Here is a 20,982-nt window from a genome sequence, read left to right on the forward strand (position 1 = left end):
TTCGACCTTTTATCTCATTTCTAGCTTCAATTTAGATGTTTAAATGTTAAATGCTTAAATTGTAATTTTATTTTGTTTTGATTTAAATCAGTGTCAAAGAAGCGTGTAAGGAAGAATCTTTATCGGGGTATCCGGCAGAGGCCATGGGGAAAATGGGCGGCCGAGATCCGTGACCCGATAAAAGGTGTTCGTGTCTGGCTTGGCACATTTGCAACTGCTGAGGACGCCGCTCGTGCATACGACCGTGAGGCACGTCGCATTCGTGGCAAGAAAGCCAAGGTCAATTTCCCGAATGAAGAACCAAACCCTATACCCAAATCAACCCAATTGGATTTGAATTCAAACGGTTTTTCGGTCAAAAATTATAATTTACCGATCACAGTGCCGAAAGTTGAGATGGAAACGGTCAATGAGGTGAAGGAATTGTCAGAGGAATTGATGGCTTATGAGAAATACATGGATTTCTACGGTTTACCGTACATGGAAGGAAGCCGGTGTATAGAGCCTGAGGTGGTCGATGAGGTGGCGGTGGCGCCACAAGTCGAGAACGAGGGCCCGACAGTGGGACCCACTCAGCAGATGCTCTGGAATTTCGACGACTACCCTGCTTTTGAACTTTGAATTTAGTAATTTTTGGTAGTTTAGGTGCTCAAATTTGCTAATCTGGATTCTCGAATTGTTTGTATTTGTAAAATTTTTGTAACATCTTAAATTCTAATGTTGGCAGGTTTGTAGACTATTTTCTTCAATTGCTGAGAAAAGAAAGAGACATATCTAACCTTTTTTAGGTTGAGCTTCTCACCGTAAAGTTTACAACAATCAAATTTCATTATGATGATTTTTTTCTTAACTTTTTCTCTCAATAATTGTAATCAGTAGTAATATCCGAAGGACTTTATCCACCGTGTAATTTGTACTATTTTATGGGTTTTAATGAAAATTGTTTTACTATTCATATTTTATCCAGTTGTGATTATACTAAACAACATTATATGTGTGCTCAAGCGGCAGAGGAGTCCAATTTGTGGCCACAATTTTGTGGGAAAGGAAATAGAATGGTTACAAAATTGGTATGGACATCCTCTCCATTTCCACATAAATGGAGATAACGAGATAATTGATATGGGCATTCTCCCAATAAAGCTTTTGGTAGTCCAATATCAAATTTTCAAAAAAAAAAAAAATTATCTGTGGGCTGGTAGTTGTTGCTCATAGAATTAGTCCCTGGTAAATGGAGAGAACGAGTACTGTCTGGAAAGTTCCTTCAAGGAATTTTGGGGTAGAATTTGGTATAAAGCCTAGTAAAAAAGAAGGCCCATACGTTGCTTTTCGTAAGAGGCAACTGCATTATATCACTCTCAAAAAAAAAAAAAACTGCATTATATCATGAAAGCATTAATCATATGCTATCTGGAAGGTTCCGATAAAAGCCTATTTATATATAATGAATTCTAGAGACTTCTCAATACGTTAAAATCCAGTGGGCAGTGATGCTTCCATTATTGGGGAAATTTCATGTATATCCTAAAAAAAATTGAAATTAAGTATTTTCTTCTCGAAAATTCATAATATTATATTTATTTACCGTTCTAAATTTTAAAAATTCACAAATTTATTCATTTTATTATCTCTTATATTAAAACTAAAGGTGTTAAATTCATAAAATATCCATTTTATTCTTAGAAGAAAAAGAAAAAAAATATGTAGAATGTTTTAGAAAAAATGTCATTGATCTAATTGGACGGCTTCTGAGGGCATAATGTGTAATTTGTCTACTTCTGACAGTTACACAAACATATACTTAGATGTCACTGTATAAGCATCAGAAGTAGCCCATTTGTCATGAAAAATCGTCTAATTAGAATATTGATATTTATCTGAAACATATTATATATTTTTTTAACAAATAATAAAATAGATATTTTATAAATTTAGTATGAGTTTTAATAAACGAGACAATAAAATGGGTAAATTTGTGAGTTTTTGAAATTTAGAAGATTAAATATGATATTATGAACTTTTGAAGGGAAATATGTAATTCTAAAGTTTTTGTATGAAGTATACATGAAATTTCCCCTTAATTATTTTTCTTGTATATAATTCGAAGTAGCTAGGAATTTTGATTAATGTTTTCAATAAATTTATTTGCCTAGCATTTGTTTTTAATCATTCAAACAGTGATGGATTTGTTTTTTCTTTTTCAAAAATCACGGCTTGCTAGATGATCTTTGGTTAATCATAATCTTTTGTTATACTTTTTGCTTTGATTCTTATCTTAATCAGTGAAAGCCAAAACATAGATTCACAAGTCAAATCAAAGGTGTCATAATTTGACTCGATCCATTTCTTATGTCAAAAGGCTTCCAAACATTTTTCCAGAATCAGAAAAGTAGTCTATAAAATATGGTAGATAAGAATAATTTCTCATCAAATCCACTTTGTCATAAATAGTTGAAAATGAACCATTTACCACCAGAAACTTTTAAATTAGAAGACTATATATGAGGGTTCTAAATAGCTATCTATAGTTATGCAATAGCTGCATTATAGCTTTTTCCAATGATTTAAATAGCGTTTATTGCGTCATAGAGGCCGGGTTAAAAAAATTGCACTATACCGAAATAGCGGCAATATAGCGCGAAATAGCGCGCTATAGCAGCGTTATTTGGACATAGCGCCATAGCTTTTATGGGAGAAAAACACTATAGCGGCGCTATTTAGAACATTGGCTTTTTCAGACCTCAAAAGCTATAACGCTATTAACCGCTTTTCTTTTATAATGATTCTAAATAGCTAACAATGGTTGCGCCATAACTTTTTCGGAACTTAAAAGTATAGAGCTATAGTCACTATTTAGAACCTTGTTATATATATATATATAGAGAGAGAGAGAGGAGCTACGCTACTCTATGGAGTAAAACGCGTTGGTGCTCCATGGCACTATATTTTTATTTTGAAAATCCAAACGACCGATCCGAACCGCTCAACATGATCTCCATATTGTAATGTGCTTGGAGACAAAATTTTACATTTCTGGAAATTTTTTACTATTTATTAAGCAATTTTGAAAATCGCTGATCCGATTGTCCAGAAATTTTTACTGTTCATAGTAAAACAGCAATTTCAAAATTGCTTAATAAATAGTAAAAAATTTCAAAAAAATATAAAATTTGGTCTCCAAGCACATTTCAATATGGAGATCACATCTAACGGTTCGGATCGGTCGTTTGGACTTTCAAAATGAAAATACGGCGTGGAGTACAAACACGTTTTACTCCATGGAGTAGCGTAGCTCATCTCTCTCTCTCTCTCTCTATATATATAGGATTTGGCTATGGTGCTATGGATTGCATAGAGGGCTACGGTGCATATGATACCGAAAACACATTAGCCTATCTCTCTCTCTCTCTCTCTCTCTCTCTCTCTCTCTATATATATATATATATATAATGGCTAAGCTCAAATCGTTTGTTCCTGGGCTCAGGAACAAACGACTGGGTTCTCCAATTTTCGAAGTTCAAACGGTCGATCCAAACCGTTAGATGTTTAATCTATATTAAAATGTGCTTGGAGACAAAATTTCATATTTTTTGGAATTTTTTTACTATTTATTAAGAGGGTTTGAAAGTTGCTGTTTTTTTTAAAATTCTGCACCATAAAAAAACAGCGACTTTCAAACCCTCTTAATAAATAGTAAAAAAATTCAAAAAAATATGAAATTTTGTCTCCAAGCACATTTTAATATAGATTAAACATCTAACGGTTTGGATCGGCCGTTTGAACTTCGGAAATCAGAGAACTGAATCGTTTGTTCCTAAGCCCAGGAATAAACGATTTGAGCTTAGCCACTCTCTCTCTCTCTCTCTCTATATATATATAGAGTAAGGCTTGGGTGCTATGGATAGCATAGAGGCCTCTATGCTACGGCTCAATATTCAAGTTTTCAAAATCCAAACGGTCAATCCGAACCGTTCATCTTATTCTCCATATTAATATCTGCTTGGAGACCAAATTTTATAATTTTCTGAATTTTTTTACTATTTATTAAGCCACTTTGAAAATCGCTAATCCAACGGTTTTACTATTTTGTGCAGCCACCGTTGGATCAACAATTTTGTAAAATACTTAATAAATAGTAAAAAAATTCAGAAAAATATAAAATTTGGTCTCCAAGCACATATTAATATGGAGAACAAGATGAACGGTTCAGATTGACCGTTTGGATTTTGAAAAATCAAATTTGGACCGTAAGCACTTCGGTCCATATGCAACCGAATGCATATTAGCCACTCTCTCTCTCTCTCTCTCTATATATATATATATATATGAATATGCTAGCATGCTATGCATAGCATAGAACCCCTCCATACAACGGCTTGGATTTCGAGTTTTTAAAATCCTAATGGTCGATCCGAACCATTCATCTTGTTCTCCATATTAATATGTGTTTGGAGACCAAATTTTACATTTTTTGGAATTTGTTTACTATTTATTAAGATGGTTTGAAAATCGTTGTTTTTATTAAAATTCTGCACCATTAAAAAACAGCGATTTCAAACCATCTTAATAAATAGTAAAAAAATTCCAAAAAAATGTAAAATTTGGTCTCCAAGCAGATTTTATAATAGATTGAACATCTAACGGTTTAGATTTGTTGTTTGATCATCACACACTAAAATATAACCCCGGAAGCACCTCGGCCGAAGTGCTTCCGGTAGCAAATTAGCCACACTCTCTCTCTCTCTCTCTCTATATATATTAATAGATGATAAAAGGGGAATTTATAAATGTAAAGTAAATTTTTATAGAAAAGATAATAATTCAATATGATTTTGTTTTATAATTTAGAAGGATAAATATGATATTATGAATTTTATAATAACAAAAATACATAAATTTACAGTTTTTGAAGAATATACATGAAATTTGTCCTAAAAGATACAAATTTTTATCCTTTGATTATAAGTCAAGCCATCTGCTTAAATTAATGGTGTTGGATATATAATTACCTACAAATTTATAATAATGTAAATAAAACTTCAAAAAAAAAATTAAATATTAAACCAAACAAATTTTGAATTACAGGTGTGTGACTGAGTTAGCATTGTACTAAAAATAGATTGATATTCTTTTATACAAAGTTAATTATTAATTATCTTTTTTCCAAGTTATCTAATTCAAATTGTCTCGTTTTCACTTAGAATCGAAGAAGTCCACTTCAAATAAAAATAATGCCATACATCAAATTTCTCGACTAAATTTTATAAAAAAAATTATTTGAATGGGAAGAGAGGTTGATTTTTATAACTCATGAGAAAAATCTGTTTTTAAAAATATAACTGATGTAAAAATCAAAGAATTGAGAAAGGGAAGGTAGCACATGCAGTTAGTTAAAAGAAAAGTTCTAAAATTGTTAGTTATTAATCAAAGGTCAAGAGTTCGATTTCTCCTCACAACTTCGCAGCTTCTGTGAATTTTCTAAAAAGAGAAAATCAAAGAATTAATGCTCAATTAATCAAGGAGTAAGGTATATAAGATTGAGAGTACATAAGTATTGAATATACATACAACAATAATTATATAAGATTGAGATTACATAAATCTTGAATATTCAATTTTTATACTAACTAATTATAATTTTACACAGTACAGAAATTTATTGGCATTTTTGCAACCGGCCGTACGTATAGTTGCGGCATGACGACTCTCATTAGCGATCTAAAAACGTCACTGTACTGACACAATTACGTCACGGCATGTGTGGTGCTCACGTGCCGTAATTTGCATTTCTTGTGTCGTGACTATTTATGTAACATAACAATCTTAATTTTGAAATTTTATCACGGCACGTAATGCGAAAGATCCGATCATACGAGTCATGCGTAATTAGAACTGTTAGATTTTGACCGAATGGTGAATCTTGAATAAACTAATTTAAATTATAAAAATAATAATAAAAAACATAACATAACTTCATATGTAGTCACGGTAGGACTAACATGTGGTGATTGTCATTTCAAATTTGATCATAGCATAACATGTACAAATATAACTTGATCATAGCACTATACTAAATATCACAGCTACACTATTTTAACAAGAAATATGAGTTAGTATAGTGGTTAGGGGTTATTTTACAGCTTTCTGTGTATGTAACTCATATGACCTTATCACCGAATATGTTATCGACGATCTTATTATATGAGTAAAGATACAAAGTCCAATCTGAAGTATCCGAGGAAATAAGTCTATGCAGAGCAAGATATTAATTAGGCTCGGTGGAAGCAAACTCATAATGGTTAAGTCTACGGCGGTACGCGCTCGCATTTAATTCTATCCAGACGAAAACAATGAATTCGAACACCACACCACAGAGTTTTAAGACATATATTAATTGCCACACAGTACAATTTAAATCAAATCCTTTCCCTACCACCCACCTCGATCCATACATATACATGGGAATGTGTGTGACGTGACGATCGATATATATATATATATATATACCTTTATTCTTTATGGGGTCTTACTACATGCACACCCGATAACCCATTATCCATGCATGCATGCACCTCATTTTCAAATTAAGATCCATGACCGACCCACAAATTTTTACACTATAGTCTATATATAAGTTAGAATTTTTTTTTTAATTGAGACATTAATAAAATCTTCGAAAAATGAATTAGTTGTTTATTTCTTCGAAAAATAGATGAGATTTAAAATTTATAAAATACTGAATTCGTATTATTGTCCCGGTCCCAAAAACCGGCACATGCATGGTGGAACCATGATCGGATCACCCCATGTACCTGACTCGAGCAAATTATAGAAATGGACGGTCCATGATCGTTCTTTTAATTAACTTGGCACAAATTTTAAAGCACCAATAATTAATACTGACCCCTCTGCCATCTCCGAATAGACACTGTTTTGAGTTAATCTGGACCGTCTGTTTCAATTTACTTGAGTCAAATACCTAGAGGATTCGGATTATGAAACCATATCATTAATTAGTGCGGTACTATATCTAGTTTTTTCTTTGGAAAAAAAAAATCACTCAATATCTTTTCTGAAAATTAATTTTAAAATAAAAAGTTCCCTGATATATATAAAACTATGCCAAGCATTGCCAACCTCTTAGCTAGGTAGCTCAAACACACCATACCACATGCACATTCACACAGAGATGGGGGAGATAGGAAATGACGAGATCATGCACATTCACACAAAGATGGGGGAGATAGGAGATCATGATGAGATCACACACCGCACTGTGTCGGTTAACGGCATTAAGCTACACATAGCGGAGAAAGGGACTGGACCGACGGTGATCCTCCTGCACGGCTTTCCCGAGCTGTGGTACTCATGGCGGCACCAGATCTCCTACCTCGCATCCCGTGGTTACCATGCTGTGGCGCCAGATTTACGCGGGTTCGGTGACTCGGATGCGCCAAAGTCGTGTGACTCTTACTCCATGTTGCATATTGTAGGTGACATTGTTGCACTCATTCAAGTGCTCGGAGAAGAAAAGGTTGGAACCTGACACTTTAAGTTTCCTTTTTTCTAATTTATATCTAACAATAAATCTTGATTCTTTTATTATTTTTTTTCTCTCTTTTGAATAGGAAAAAATTGTTGATGTTAAATTATAGCAGTAGGAAAACTACTAATGGTACACATGCAAATTATACTAAAATGTTGTTTTTGGTTTAATTAACATTATTTTAGTTATAATTAATTAAGTTTTCTTTCTATATATATATATAGAGTTGGGCTAAAATGAGCCATGGAGTAAAAACTTGGCACTATATTTCCATTTTGAAAATCCAAACAACTGATCTGAACCACTCAACACGATCTCCATATTGAAATGTGTTTGGAGACCAAATTTTACATTTTTTGAAATTTTTTTACTATTTATTAAGCCACTTTAAAAATCACTGATCCGGTGATCCAGAAATTTTTACTGTTTTTACTGTTCACAGTAAAACAACCATTTTCTAAGTGGTTTAATAAATAGTAAAAAATTTAAAAAAAATGTAAAATTTAGTCTCCAAGTACATTTCAATATGGAGATCATGTTGAGCGGATTGGATCGGTTGTTTAGATTTTCAAAATGAAAATATGGCGTGGAGTACAAACGCGTTTTACTCCATGGCTCACCCAAGTCAACCTTATATATATATATATATATATATATATATATATATATATATATATATATATATAGTATGGCTAAATTGCTACTGGTAGCACTTCGACCTAAGTGCTTACGGGGTCAAATTTTAGTATTTGATGTTCAAACAACAAATTCAAACCGTTAGATGTTCAATCTATATTAAAATGCATTTGGAGACCCAATTTTACATTTTTTGGAATTTTTTTACTATTTATTAAGCTGGTTTGAAAACCGCTGTTTTTCAATGCCGCAGAAATTTAATAAAAGCAGAAATTTTCAAAACAACTTAATAAATAGTAAAAAAATTCCAAAAAATATAAAATTTGGTCTCCAAGCACATTTTAATATAGATTGAACATCTAACGGTTTGGATTTGTTGTTTGAACATCAAATACTAAAATTTCACCCCGTAAGCATTTAGGTCGAAATGCTACCGGTAGCAATTTAGCCATACTATATACACACACACAACAAGAAATCTTGATTCTTGTATTAATTTTATTTTCAGGAGAAAAGAATTTGTTCAAGTTAATTTATAGCGCGCGCGGGATAGGAAAATTAATGGTACTCATGCAAACTAACATGTTAATTATTCTTGGTCTAATTAACAATTTTTTAGTTATTAAGTTTCCTTAATTTTTCTAATTTATATACAACAATTAATAAATCTTGACTATTCTCTTATTATTTTTTTTTCTTTTGAGGAGAAAAAGTTGTTCAAGTTAGATTATAGCAGTAGGAATTATAAATGTTAAGCAAATGCAAATTAACATTTTGGTATATATATATATATATAGAGAGAGAGAGGTAATCTACGGTGAGTTGCGAAGTAAAACGCGTTTCTACTTCACGCTGTATTTTTATTTTGAAAGTCCAAATTACCGATCTGAACCGTTAGATATTTAATCCATATTGAAATGTGTTTGGAGACCAAATTTTACATTTTTTGAAATTTTTTTACTATTTATTAAGCATTTTTAAAAATTGCTGTTTTGCTGTGAACAGTAAAAAAACAGTAAAATTTTCTGGACCATCAGATCAGAAACTTTCAAAATTGCTTAATAAATAGTAAAAAAATTCCAAAAAATGTAAAATTTGGTCTCCAAGCACATTTCAATATGAAGAACAAGATGAACGGTTCGGATCGACGTTTTGAAATTTAAATTCGCAAAATATGAGCGTGAAGTAAAATAGTCGCTTTACTTCGCAACTCACCGTAGCCTAGCTCTCTCTCTCTCTCTCTCTCTCTCTCTCTCTGTATATATATATATATATATATATATTGGTCTAATTAATGTTAATTAATGCTTGAGATGTTTTCCATGAAGGTGTTTGTGGTGGGTCATGACTGGGGTGCGATAGTGGCGTGGAACCTGTGCATGTTTAGGCCGGACTTGGTACGCAGCGTGGTGGCGCTTAGCGTCGCCTTCACACCGAGAAACAATCTTAGAAAGCCTCTTGACACTCTCAGGCTTGTTTTTGGTGATGACTACTATATCTGTGCTTTCCAGGTTTGATATATATTTCTCATATGATCTCTCATTTACATGCTATTCCTATATATGTCATACACACATACTACTTGTGTGTGTCTGTTTTTGTTTGTTTAGGTGCATAGATCCTGTCTTTGAGGTGGCTGTCTCTTTTCATTAAATTCTATTCTACTGTTTTTGGTCTGAAGAACATGTGATCAGAACATTGAATAATTAACCGTGATACTAAAATCTAAAAATGACACTGTTGTCTTTAATGGTTTGGTTGCAAATTAATGTGAATGTATTCATTTTGTACAGACAAAAGTTAAATGCAAATTAAAAGCATATATCATTTATGTTAAAAAAAAATGATCAAAGAAGAAAAGCATTCCATTGTAAATTGATGTCTTGTAGGAAACCGAAAGAGCGGAAGGCGAATTCGCCCGGATCGACACGAAACTGTTGATGAAGAAGTTTCTGACGTACCATGACCCGAAACCAGTGATTGTACCGAAGGACAAGGGATTCTCGACACCGCCCGAGAAGGAAATAGTGCTTCCTTCTTGGCTTTCAGAAGAAGATATCGACTACTACACGAGAAAATTCGAGCATACCGGGTTCACTGGCGGAGTCAACTACTACCGTGCTTTAGACTTGTATGTGTCCATCTAACCTAATTACCTCTTATATATATATATATATATATATATATATGGTGTTACTTACAAGTTCAATTCTCGCAAAAAAAAATCTAAAAGATGCTGAGTGTATCGGAACCTTTAATAAAAAAAAATAGTCCTCAATTTTTTTTTTTTTTAAGAATGCATAGTCAATTTAATGTTGCACTGGACCTAGCAAGCATTTTAAAGCAGTATGCAGTACACACTGCTACCATTAATAGCACACAGTTGTGCAATTATTTCACTTGAACGGTTGAACCTCCTGACATGATCAGATTCCAATTTTATTTGGGAACCAAATCCTCTGTCCACATATGGGCAGGATTTTTCTGCCCACCATTGAATTTAGTCAATCTTTGCTTGACACATGGCATCCCTCTTTGATTTCATTAATGAGGATCTTTATTCAATTAATTTATTATGTATGGATTAAGAAAATAACTTTCTAAACTAATGAGTATCATTTCTTTTCTGTTTTTCTGTCATTCACCTTCCATTTCACCTTCCATTTCAGATTTTTTTTTTTAGTAAAATACAAAGATTTAATTAATCCTTATTTGCTTTATTCATAGAAAATATATCTAGATGTTTTTTAATATCCGTAGTTTTTTAAACGCTCATTAATGATTGAGCGGTCCCCCCATGTTTAATGGTCCCCAGTTGTGCGGAGACGATTAAAAAAAAAAAGAAATTTTGTGCGGAGATAATTAATAGATTGATTTATTCTTTCATAAATAGAGATCATTGCAGAGGGTTTAATACCTGACAAATTCAAGGTAAATATTTTGATGCTTCAAGTTAAATACCTGCAGTTTTTTAAACGCTCATTAATGATTGAGTGGTCCCCCTATGTTTTTTTTTGGCAGTATCTGTGGGGATAAATGCGGGGTGGAGGCTGCGGGGATTGTTATCAGCGTCCTATTTTTTAATCTATCTATAATATATTTATTGAATACAAAGATGTTCATTAATTAATTAATGACATAAAAGATAAATGTCATGTGTCAAGCTAAGAATGATTAAACTCAATGGTGGGCAAAATTTTCCTGCTCATATGTGGGCAGAGAATTTGGTTCCTTTTATTTGACCTTTCAATATAAATAAACTAAGTTTTCATGTGATGTGAGAATCTTATTTATAGTTATGTGATCAAAAGAGCTGAGGCACAGTTTTTGTCAGAACGGTAAGGGTTCACATAAATTGTGTTTTGTTGGGAACTGTATATATTTATTGAGTCCAGATGACAGTCAAAGAACAGGTTTCCTTCTTTGCATAAAATTTTACAAAACCAATAACTTGAGTGAGTTTGACATGTAAAAGACAGAAATACCCTTACAAACTTTTTCGTATTAACTAACTAGAGTGGCACTATGGTAATATGCATATTACGGATCAACTCGTACTATGGATCTATATCTCTGTTTATGGAGTTCAAAGAGTTGATTTGAACCATTAAACATTATATCCATATGAAAATGTATTTTTAAGTCATATTTTACATTGTTTTAAAATTTATTTACAATTTTTTTATATTTAGATAATCACTTGATTTAAAAGTTCTTCATCATATGAAATAAGTAATTTTCTACCTATTTAAAAAAAAAGTAATAAAATTTAGTTTAAAAGTACATATTCATATGGAAATCAGGTTTAACTATTCAGATCAACAGTTTGAACTTTGAAAAAACTATAATAAATTCATAACACGGGTCGACCCATAATACACATGTTACCATAACCCCCTCAACTAACTATATATTATATGAAAATATAACAATGTAGGAACTGGGAGTTGACAGCAGCATGGACAGGTGCACAGATAAAAGTTCCAGCCAAGTTCATAATAGGAGATGAGGATCTAATGTACCACTTCCCAGGGGCAAAAGAGTACATTCACAAGGGTGGGTTCAAGAAGGATGTGCCATTGTTGCAAGACATAGTTGTCATAGAAGGAGCAGGGCATTTTATCAACCAAGAGAAGGCAATAGAAGTTTCTGAGCACATCTACCATTTTATTAGTAAGATATAGTGTGCTTGTTGTATCCTGAATGGAAAGGGGTTGCATGTAATGTAATGGTATTAGGGTTGTTAATGAACCGAGTTTGAGCGAGTCAACTTGAGTTGAGAAGACAACAACTCAACTCGTTACTAATTCGAATTGACTCGTAACTCGTTAAGCAACTTGTTAATTAAGACTTAAGTGTTAAGACCAATTAATGTTTAAATTCTAAGCAATTTGAATTTTTTAAGGCTCAAAGTCCTAAATAATACATAATAGGAATTAAATTTAACCAAAAACAAAAACACTAAATCTTCGAATTTAACATAATTTAACAACCAAACAGTATAGACTATACACAAAGAAGGAAAGGGATAATCGATGAGTTAGCTAGGGTCTGCCTGGTGCTTTGCAATTTAATTTGTCTTGAGTTTGGATCTGATTAGTAATGAGCAAGTTGAAATTTACTCATGATCAGTTCATTAAATTAACGAGCAAATTGATAATGAAGAAATTATTAGCGAACGAATTATGAACAAATTACGAGTTGGGAACTATTTTCTCACCCCTAAATGGTATCATGCGCTGGGCAAATTTTGTCTTTTATTATTAAATGAATTTTCATTGTATTATTAAAGTAGTGCTACTTTAGTGTAGTTGTTATTTTGAACTGGATCAAAATCTGATCTGTCATGGGCCCAAAAAAGCTAGGTGACAGCTTCTGTTCATGGGCCCAAAAGTGGAAATGGAAAGTTAATGCCAATGTAAAATCCATTTGGAGACATGCTAACAAAACCCGACTCGGCAAGGGCATTGCTCGGCCTAGACGAGAGGAATATGCCGTGAACCCGACATGGTGCCATCTCGGCCCGATATGTCTAAAATTCACTGGCAGGACTGGTAATAATAGAGAGAAACAACTAGCATATGTAAATCACATACATTTTATTAGCCTCCTATACACAAATTTATTTATTAGAGGCAACAATGCTGCTACACAACCAACCATTTCCGAGCAGCATTTTCTCTGAAGTGGTTATTGTCAATTGCTATGAAGAACCAATACATGTCGTTTAACCAAGTGGGGCCCACGATTCAGTGAGCGACTTATCACCGCATGTGGAGCAAGAACAGCTGGGGCTTTTCGATGAGGTTCTTCCACTCGTTACAGAATCGAGCAACTGTCGCTCCGTCTACCACTCTGTGATCAGCTCCTATTGTTACCTGTCAACAAACAAACACGTCGCTAGTTATTGCAAGCTATCTTTTTCATTCTCTTTTCCTCCTTTTTCTTATGAAAAATGAAACAATTTTGTATATCTCTTCGAGTCCACAGATTCAATTTATACTTTTATAAGATCGGTTATATGAATAAGAATTGGCGGGTAATTTTGAAAGATCATTACTATCCAACAACAACAATAACCTACAATTTCCATATGATATGTACCCTTTTTTTATCGATAGCATAAACAAATATCAAATTTTCACTTTTATAGCTAATTTCGGATATTCAGCAGTTGAAATCTGTGGTATCATCTTTAGAAGCACCAACTCTCTCATAACACAGATTTCAACCACTGAATAATTCAGTGGTTGTGGTATAAAACAAAATTGTCCGAAATCGATGGTATAGTTTTAATTTTTTTTTTTTTTTTTTTTTGCTATGAACAAAATTCGGTGATGTATAGAAATACTATTTGGTCTGTAATATATAAACTCTATTAAAGAAAAGGGTTCCAATCCAGACTATAATACCATTCCGTGGTCCATTCCAAAAATGTCCAAAGATTTTATCATTGTTATTTTTACTTCTTTCTATTTTCATTGCTGGTTAGCTCTTTTCTAGATCATTTACTTATTTCTGGATTAATTGAGGCTATGTTACAGTACCATAACAGTACCGCTATGCAGGTATATTATCTTGGTACAGGAAAAAAAATTATCTGGCATACATTTGTCACGGAAGCAGGATAGATGTTCCCATTTTCGTCAAACCGCGGTAACTTCTGGATCCTTCCAAGGGCAATGATGCCCACTTCCGGTAAGTTGAGTAGCGGGGAACCGAACTTACCGCCTATTGAACCAATGTTGCTTAAGGTAATGGTGCCTCCAGTTACATCCTCTGTGTTTAATTTATTATGTGTTGCTAATTCATGTAGTCTTGACAACTCTTTAGTAATCTACAATTAACAAAAATGGAAACAAAAATGTCCATGAAATATAATCTTTCTTTTGAAGGAATGCAAGGTGTTATTTGCTAATGTTATAGAATACAAGGTTTTTCATACAGACAAATCCAATGAATAGGAAGTGCGGAAAACAATTGAAAAAATATAGCAAATACAAAATAGAGAATAATTACCTCCAAAATAGAGAGAGATTGAACCATCTTTATATTAGGCACTACTAATCCATAATCCGTAGCCATCGCTACTCCTATGTTATGGCAACCTACTCAATAAATGAAATAAAAAATATAAATACAAAGGTTAATTTACCTATGAACCGTACAACATGATCTTCATATGAAAATGTACTCGTAGGCAAAATTTTACATTTTTTTTTTAATTTTTTACTATTTTTTTAGTTAGGTAGAAAATCACTGCTTTTGGATGGTCTAGAATTTTCAAATCAAGTGATTTTCTACCTTTCTAATAAAATAGTAAAACAAAAAATTCAAAACAAATATAAAATCTGGTCTTTTTGTACATTTTCATATGAAGATCATGTAAAAAATATAAAAAAACTATGCCGGTGTACCTTTGAGTATTACTTCATTGGTCTCTTCACTTAAAGAACTATTCAAAAGAGGGAATTTTGTCAAGGCCGTAGAGAGGGATTTAATTAGAAAAGGAAGAAATGTGTGCTTTATGCTTTGGTCTTTATTTTCTTTTTTAAATGCTTCTTTAAGCTCCACAAGTGCACTAAAATTTATCTCTTCTAAGTAATGAAAATGCGGGACCCGTGCCGCTAGAGTCATCGATTTCACCATTGCTCGGTGGAATCCCCTAAAAACCAATTTTGAAAAATAGAAGTATTAATTATATTCTTATCAATCCAATGACATCAACAAACAAATATTTTGAAAGTAAAACCTTATACTGATTTGATACCTGAGAGGAATAGTTGTATCCTGATATGCACTGGTACTGACAAAACTGCTTCTACTTTCACTTCCTTCATTGAAAGTCTCCACCTTGTCAGTATCAGGTGTGCAAATAAGCCCCTTACTAATTGCATAATTCAATACATCTTCCTTCAAAACCCTCCCCTCCTTCCCAGTCCCGCGAATCTGATTTATATCAAGGCCATATTGCTTAGCAAGTGACCTGACAGCTGGGGTTGCGAGAACACCTCCACTGACAGATGGCATTTCACTTTGATTTTCACCATCTGTGTCAATTGTACCAGTATTAACTGGAGACGTCCTGTCCAAGGAGTTGCTCTCGTGCCCGTCAGTAAGTATCTTTAACAAGGTCTCCCCAACCTATGGCAATAATTGGAATACATCAATTTTATAATTTATTTTAAGTTTACAATATTCTTATTTTTCATACAACTATTACCACTCTCCAATGCATACTGATACAAACCATGATAAATGTGACATTAAATCAGGAGTCAGCGCTTTTGACAGCAACCAAATTATATGAAGTACAGAAATGACCAATTTGCCCTCCAACGACCCAAGAAACTGACATTTTTCTCAAACATGGTACATATTTTTAATTTTTCATAAAAGAGGGTAAAATGGGTACTTATAAATTTAAAACCAGTTTTGATAGAAACGACAATAAAATGGGTAAATTTGTGAGTTTTTGATATTTAGAAGGCTAAATATGATATTATGAATATTAGAGGGGGGAATACGTAATTTTTAAGTTTATTAGGGTATCCCTATTTTTTAAAGATTTATTTGAAAGAATATGTGTAAAAAGGTAGTACCTTTACAATATCACCAGGGGTAAAATTAATTTGATGGATTTTGCCCTTGAATCGACTTGTAATTTCGATTGTAGCTTTGTCACTTTGAACCTCACATAGCCTTTCAAATTCTTGGACTTCGTCCCCCTATCAATAAATAATATACATCATTTCAAAACAAATTCTAACTACAGAGATAAAATAAATTAGCCTACATGCATGATCAATTTATATATAACTAATTGAGAATTGATAAGTTTATATATATACCCATCATAATTTCTTGATTCAGTTATTCTTCTAATATCCCCATTTTGTTTAATCAACTAAAAATACAATATAATATTGGAGACAATTAAAAAATGACTATTTTACCCCTACCTTCAAATACTAACAGGAATACATTACATTAGCCTACATGCATGATCAATTTACATATAACTAATTGAGAAATGAGAAGTTTATACATATACCAATCAAAACTTCATTTAGTTATTCTGCTAATATCCCCATTTTACAATTTAATCAACTAAAAATACATTTTAATATTAGCAAACAATTAAAATGGCTATTTTACCCTTAGCTTCAAAGATTCATGAGAAAATTCGTGAATTGGAAAAAAAAAGAAAAAAAGATGGGAACTTTGACCTCTTGGACGAACCACTTGAGAAGTTCACACTCCGCAATTCCCTCTCCAGTTTGCGCCAGGGGTACCTCCACCAGTTCCCCTCCAGTTACTGCCTCGGCATACCCCGGATTGCTCGAGTACCACCTCCGAGAATAGCCAGAGAATCCAGTCAATTTGGGAAATTGAGGGGATAAAGAGGCACTGAGAGAAGAGAGACGAGTGACCTCTGGTGAAGTACTGGAGAATAGATAGTTGATAGAAGAGGAAGAGGTGGCGCGAAAGAGGTTCAATCGAGAGAGACGTCTCCACGCCATTTTCGAGATCGAGAGAGAGAGAGAGAAGGCCTCTGTTAGAGTTAGCGAAGTAGAAGCAATGTTTCCTTCGTTAGTTATTCAGGTAAAGATTTTAACAGAGAAGTTATTACTTCAAGTAGCGTACAGATTGTAAAATTAAAACAATGCTGCAGATAGTTCTGTGCTGTGTGAAGTCAAAACAGATTTGTTAATATATTTACCCGTTTTGTCCCAGAAGAAGTTACTGTTTTACGTGCTCCTGGTATGTACACCGTGAAGAAATCTTATATGACTGATAGGTATGATCCACCGAGAACTATATCTTAATTTTTTTTGCACCGAGAGCAGCTACATAGATACGGCCTGAAGAATTGATCTGAATTTTGATCGACGGTCTAGATCTTAATTCAAAATTTGAGTTACCGTTGAGAAGTAGTGCATCAGTCACTGAATGTAAGAATGAATGTAGCAATGTTGTAAAAAACAACTGTTTAGCTGATTAATTGATAGATTAGTTAATGGTGATCAAACTGTTATGAATTTTTCTAACTAATTGATTATTATTTCTTATTATAATAAATTATTTTTAATTATTTCCACTTAATTATTTGATGGTACCATGTCTATCCGAGAGCACATACCATTATTTATAACATTATAATGTAGTAATTTAGTAAGTTACCAATTCGCTACATAGTGTGCTGTAGAAGAACGGACACAGAAATCAACATAGTACAAATGATTGTTGCTCTTCTGTAGTTGGTATGGGTCGCCATACACTGTCCCCTGAGATAATAGCCTTCTAATTTTTATAACATTTATTTATTTGTGGCATTTTTTCTTTTTTGCTATTGTTCATTTCCAATAATTTACAAACATATGTCTTGTTTTATCTATTCTTGCTCTCTTTGTGAGGGCAAACCTTCACATAATCACATGATATTATAAACTTACGATAGACGTCATTTTTAATTTTTGCCTGTATTAGAACTCTTATTAATTAGTAAAAGTAGGTTTTCTCAATAGAAGTTGCCACATGAAACAAAGTGTCTAAGTTAGTAAAATATGACTCTCTAATTTGAAACTAAATTATATATTTGAGAAAAATGTAATCTAAATTATACAATTTTTTGTTGTATACAAGTATTGAGCTATTTTTTGTTAACTATCTATTTATTTTATTATCATTATTTTATTGATAAGATGTATGTGATTTTCTAATCTGATTTAGATAAAAAAAAAATGCAATTAATGCTTGCTATCAAGGGTAGTCTCAATGTCTAAAATGTAGTGACACCCTTGCTATTGAAGGTTTCATTGAATTTCATCTCTTACAATTTTGAGTAATAAATTTTTTATGAATTGGATCAAACTCTTGAACTTTGTCTGATGTAATCAATTTAACACAGAAGAGGGTGCACTTTGGGTATTCATAGCAAATGTAAAGTGGATATATACAACTAGAGTCCAACTTCATAGGGAGACTCTGACACGTGGCATTGTGTAAACAAAATATTAAAGACTTATCTATAAGATACTAATGATATATTGCACAAAGAAGTGTATATATATATATATATATTTAAAATCTATTTATATATATATATATTTAGATTAAAAATAAATATTTTCTATGTTCGATTTCTACATGTAATATCTCATATTTATCTTAAAAATTAGTTAGCTAGTAACAATGTACAAATAACTATCTCAGAGACAAAGATTACATTTCTAACTTAAAAAAGGTATAATAATGATTAATCTTAAAAAACCTGCTAACAATCGCTCAAGTATTTAGATAAATATATAGAGCAGTTTTTAAAAATCCAAGGAGCATCTATCTTTCTACACTCGTTTACAAGTGTGCGGTTTATTTCTACCACACAACTTTTATTTATATTTAAACATTAATATTTAATTCATTTACAGTTTCAGCAAAATATTTGAGGCCCTGAACAATTAAAAAAAAATTACATTTTCAGTTATTAAGTATTATTAAAAAAATGAGAAAATGTAAATATTATAAAAAACTTTACCAAAAAAGTTATATTCTCTATTTTTGCTACTTTTCAATCTCTTCATCTCTGATTGAGAAATCTATTTCTTTCTCCATGCATCTATTCTAACTTTTCTGTGCGAACAAACCTTCACATGAGACATAGATATATGTAGGATATACGTAATGAGACCATAGGCGTATATAGACACAATTATCTTATTTTGTTCTTCCTTGAATATTGTATTCTAAAATTTTCATTGAATTTCATGTCTTACAAATTAGAGTAATAATTTTTTTTTTCTGTATTGTATCAAATTAACTTAATTGTTTTGTCTGACGTATAATCAATTGAACAGAAGAGAGTGCACTTTGGGTACTCATAGCAAATGTACAGTGGATATAGAGTCCAATTTCATTGGAAGACTACTCTGACGTGGCATTTTGTATACAAAATTAGAGACTTATCTGCCAATTCACCATCCACCCTTTGATCTTATCTAAGATAATAATGGCATGCACCTAAATTTTTTGTCAAAAGCAAATAACAGATCAAACTATAAACACACAAGAAAAAATAATTTAATTCAACAAAAGATATTAACTAATATATTGCACGAAGAAGTTTATAATATAAAAGAATGCGTTTTTAGTATTGATTAAAAATTAATATTTTGTATGTTCGAATTCTAGATGAAATATCTCATATATATCTTAAAAACTAATTAGCTAGGTGACAATGCACAAATAATATAGATTAGACCTCCAATTTCCTTTAAAAATAAGTACAAAAATGATTAATCTTAAAAAGCCTACTAACAATTAATAGCTCATGTATTTAGGTAAATATTTTCATAGAGCAGCTAGTTTTTATATCAAATTGCAGCGTACGAGTTTTATGCCGTGTTATTTAATTTTTGTGTATGCGTTGAATAAATTAAAAATTGCTCTGTCAAAATCTTCAACCCAGATCAAATTTCACTATGAAATGAGAATGGGAAGGAAATGACAATGGAGTTTTGGAGCCTAAATGGGCTTCATCTATGAGAATCAAACCCGGCCTGTTGTGTGAGAGTTAAGCATGGCCCATTTTGGATCCTGTTCGAGGACTTCTAAATTGTAAATAAAGTATCATGTATAAGGACATAAAAACAAAAATTATAAACAAAATAGAAAGCTATTTAAATTTCAGCAAAACGATTAATTTTTATCTCATCGATCCGTCAACACCGATACCATTTTGTGAAAAAGTCTCTTTACTTGGAGAAAAAAGTTTGTACAAAGATATTTTCTTGTACAGATGATAACAGTCTGATATAAATTATTAAAGATAGATTTTAATTGTACTTCCAAAATTAACAATTTTCGGACATTATTAATGATATAAACTATAATTCAAACGATAAAATTAAAATGCTCCTTTGAGTTGTATGTAGTAAAAAAAATGTTTCCTCAAGATTATGTATATGATGGTAATTTTTTTAGAATCCGTATGATATGATGAGACATTCAAATAAAGTAATGCAATTTGTGTGATAAAAAATGTATTTTGTATGAAGAAATATTATTGCTTTTAAATATCCATGTGTTTCTTTATACATCTGATCAAGTTACAAAATTATAGAATTTTTTTTTAATATCATAAACATATAATATGAAGTATAATCTATTCAATTGTTTTCTATAAGATATTCGAGAATATCAAGTAACTGATATTGTATTTGGTTTTAAAGAAAATATTGTTGCTAAATTTGATAAATGTTCAAATTATTTGTTTTCTAACTTAAAAATAACATACTGAT

General features: G+C 32.0%; 3 protein-coding genes across 3 annotated transcripts in view; 2 read left to right on the plus strand and 1 right to left on the minus strand.

Annotated features, from left to right (window-relative positions):
- The window catches only part of LOC144553949 (ethylene-responsive transcription factor ERF071-like), a 36,880-nt gene extending 36,044 nt beyond the window's left edge, over positions 1 to 836 (plus strand). The window contains exon 3 of the mRNA XM_078302123.1: positions 92 to 836. Within this exon, the coding sequence (XP_078158249.1) occupies positions 92 to 621 (530 nt within the window). The 3' untranslated portion in view covers positions 622 to 836. The remainder of the gene's footprint in view (positions 1 to 91) is intronic.
- Positions 837 to 7,143: 6,307 nt separating this feature from the next.
- On the plus strand, positions 7,144 to 12,436 carry LOC144554293 (epoxide hydrolase 1-like). Its single transcript, XM_078302620.1, has 4 exons — positions 7,144 to 7,534; positions 9,511 to 9,693; positions 10,072 to 10,313; positions 12,120 to 12,436. The coding sequence occupies exons 1-4, from the start codon at positions 7,172 to 7,174 to the stop codon at positions 12,364 to 12,366; spliced, it is 1,035 nt and encodes a 344-aa protein (XP_078158746.1). The 5' UTR covers positions 7,144 to 7,171; the 3' UTR covers positions 12,367 to 12,436.
- Positions 12,437 to 13,234: 798 nt separating this feature from the next.
- On the minus strand, positions 13,235 to 17,370 carry BCE2 (2-oxoacid dehydrogenases acyltransferase family protein). Its single transcript, XM_078302567.1, has 7 exons — positions 16,912 to 17,370; positions 16,285 to 16,410; positions 15,453 to 15,826; positions 15,100 to 15,347; positions 14,702 to 14,790; positions 14,292 to 14,519; positions 13,235 to 13,560 (listed from the first exon to the last, which is right to left on the minus strand). The coding sequence occupies exons 1-7, from the start codon at positions 17,203 to 17,205 to the stop codon at positions 13,447 to 13,449; spliced, it is 1,473 nt and encodes a 490-aa protein (XP_078158693.1). The 5' UTR covers positions 17,206 to 17,370; the 3' UTR covers positions 13,235 to 13,446.
- Between the last annotated feature and the right edge of the window lie 3,612 nt (positions 17,371 to 20,982).

Source organism: Carex rostrata, chromosome 5 (assembly GCF_964058835.1).
Source record: "Carex rostrata chromosome 5, lpCarRost1.2, whole genome shotgun sequence".
Classification (NCBI taxonomy): domain Eukaryota; kingdom Viridiplantae; phylum Streptophyta; class Magnoliopsida; order Poales; family Cyperaceae; genus Carex; species Carex rostrata.

Coding starts and splice junctions, on each gene's coding strand:
- LOC144554293 (XM_078302620.1), top strand. CDS start 7,172: ATGCACATTCACACAGAGATGGGGGAGATAGGAAATGACGAGATCATG. Junction 9,694..10,071: donor ACTATATCTGTGCTTTCCAG/GTTTGATATATA, acceptor GATGTCTTGTAG/GAAACCGAAAGAGCGGAAGG. Junction 10,314..12,119: donor TACTACCGTGCTTTAGACTT/GTATGTGTCCAT, acceptor ATAACAATGTAG/GAACTGGGAGTTGACAGCAG.
- BCE2 (XM_078302567.1), bottom strand. CDS start 17,205: ATGGCGTGGAGACGTCTCTCTCGATTGAACCTCTTTCGCGCCACCTCT. Junction 14,520..14,701: donor AATCTCTCTCTATTTTGGAG/GTAATTATTCTC, acceptor TGTTAATTGTAG/ATTACTAAAGAGTTGTCAAG. Junction 13,561..14,291: donor ATCCTGCTTCCGTGACAAAT/GTATGCCAGATA, acceptor GTTTGTTGACAG/GTAACAATAGGAGCTGATCA.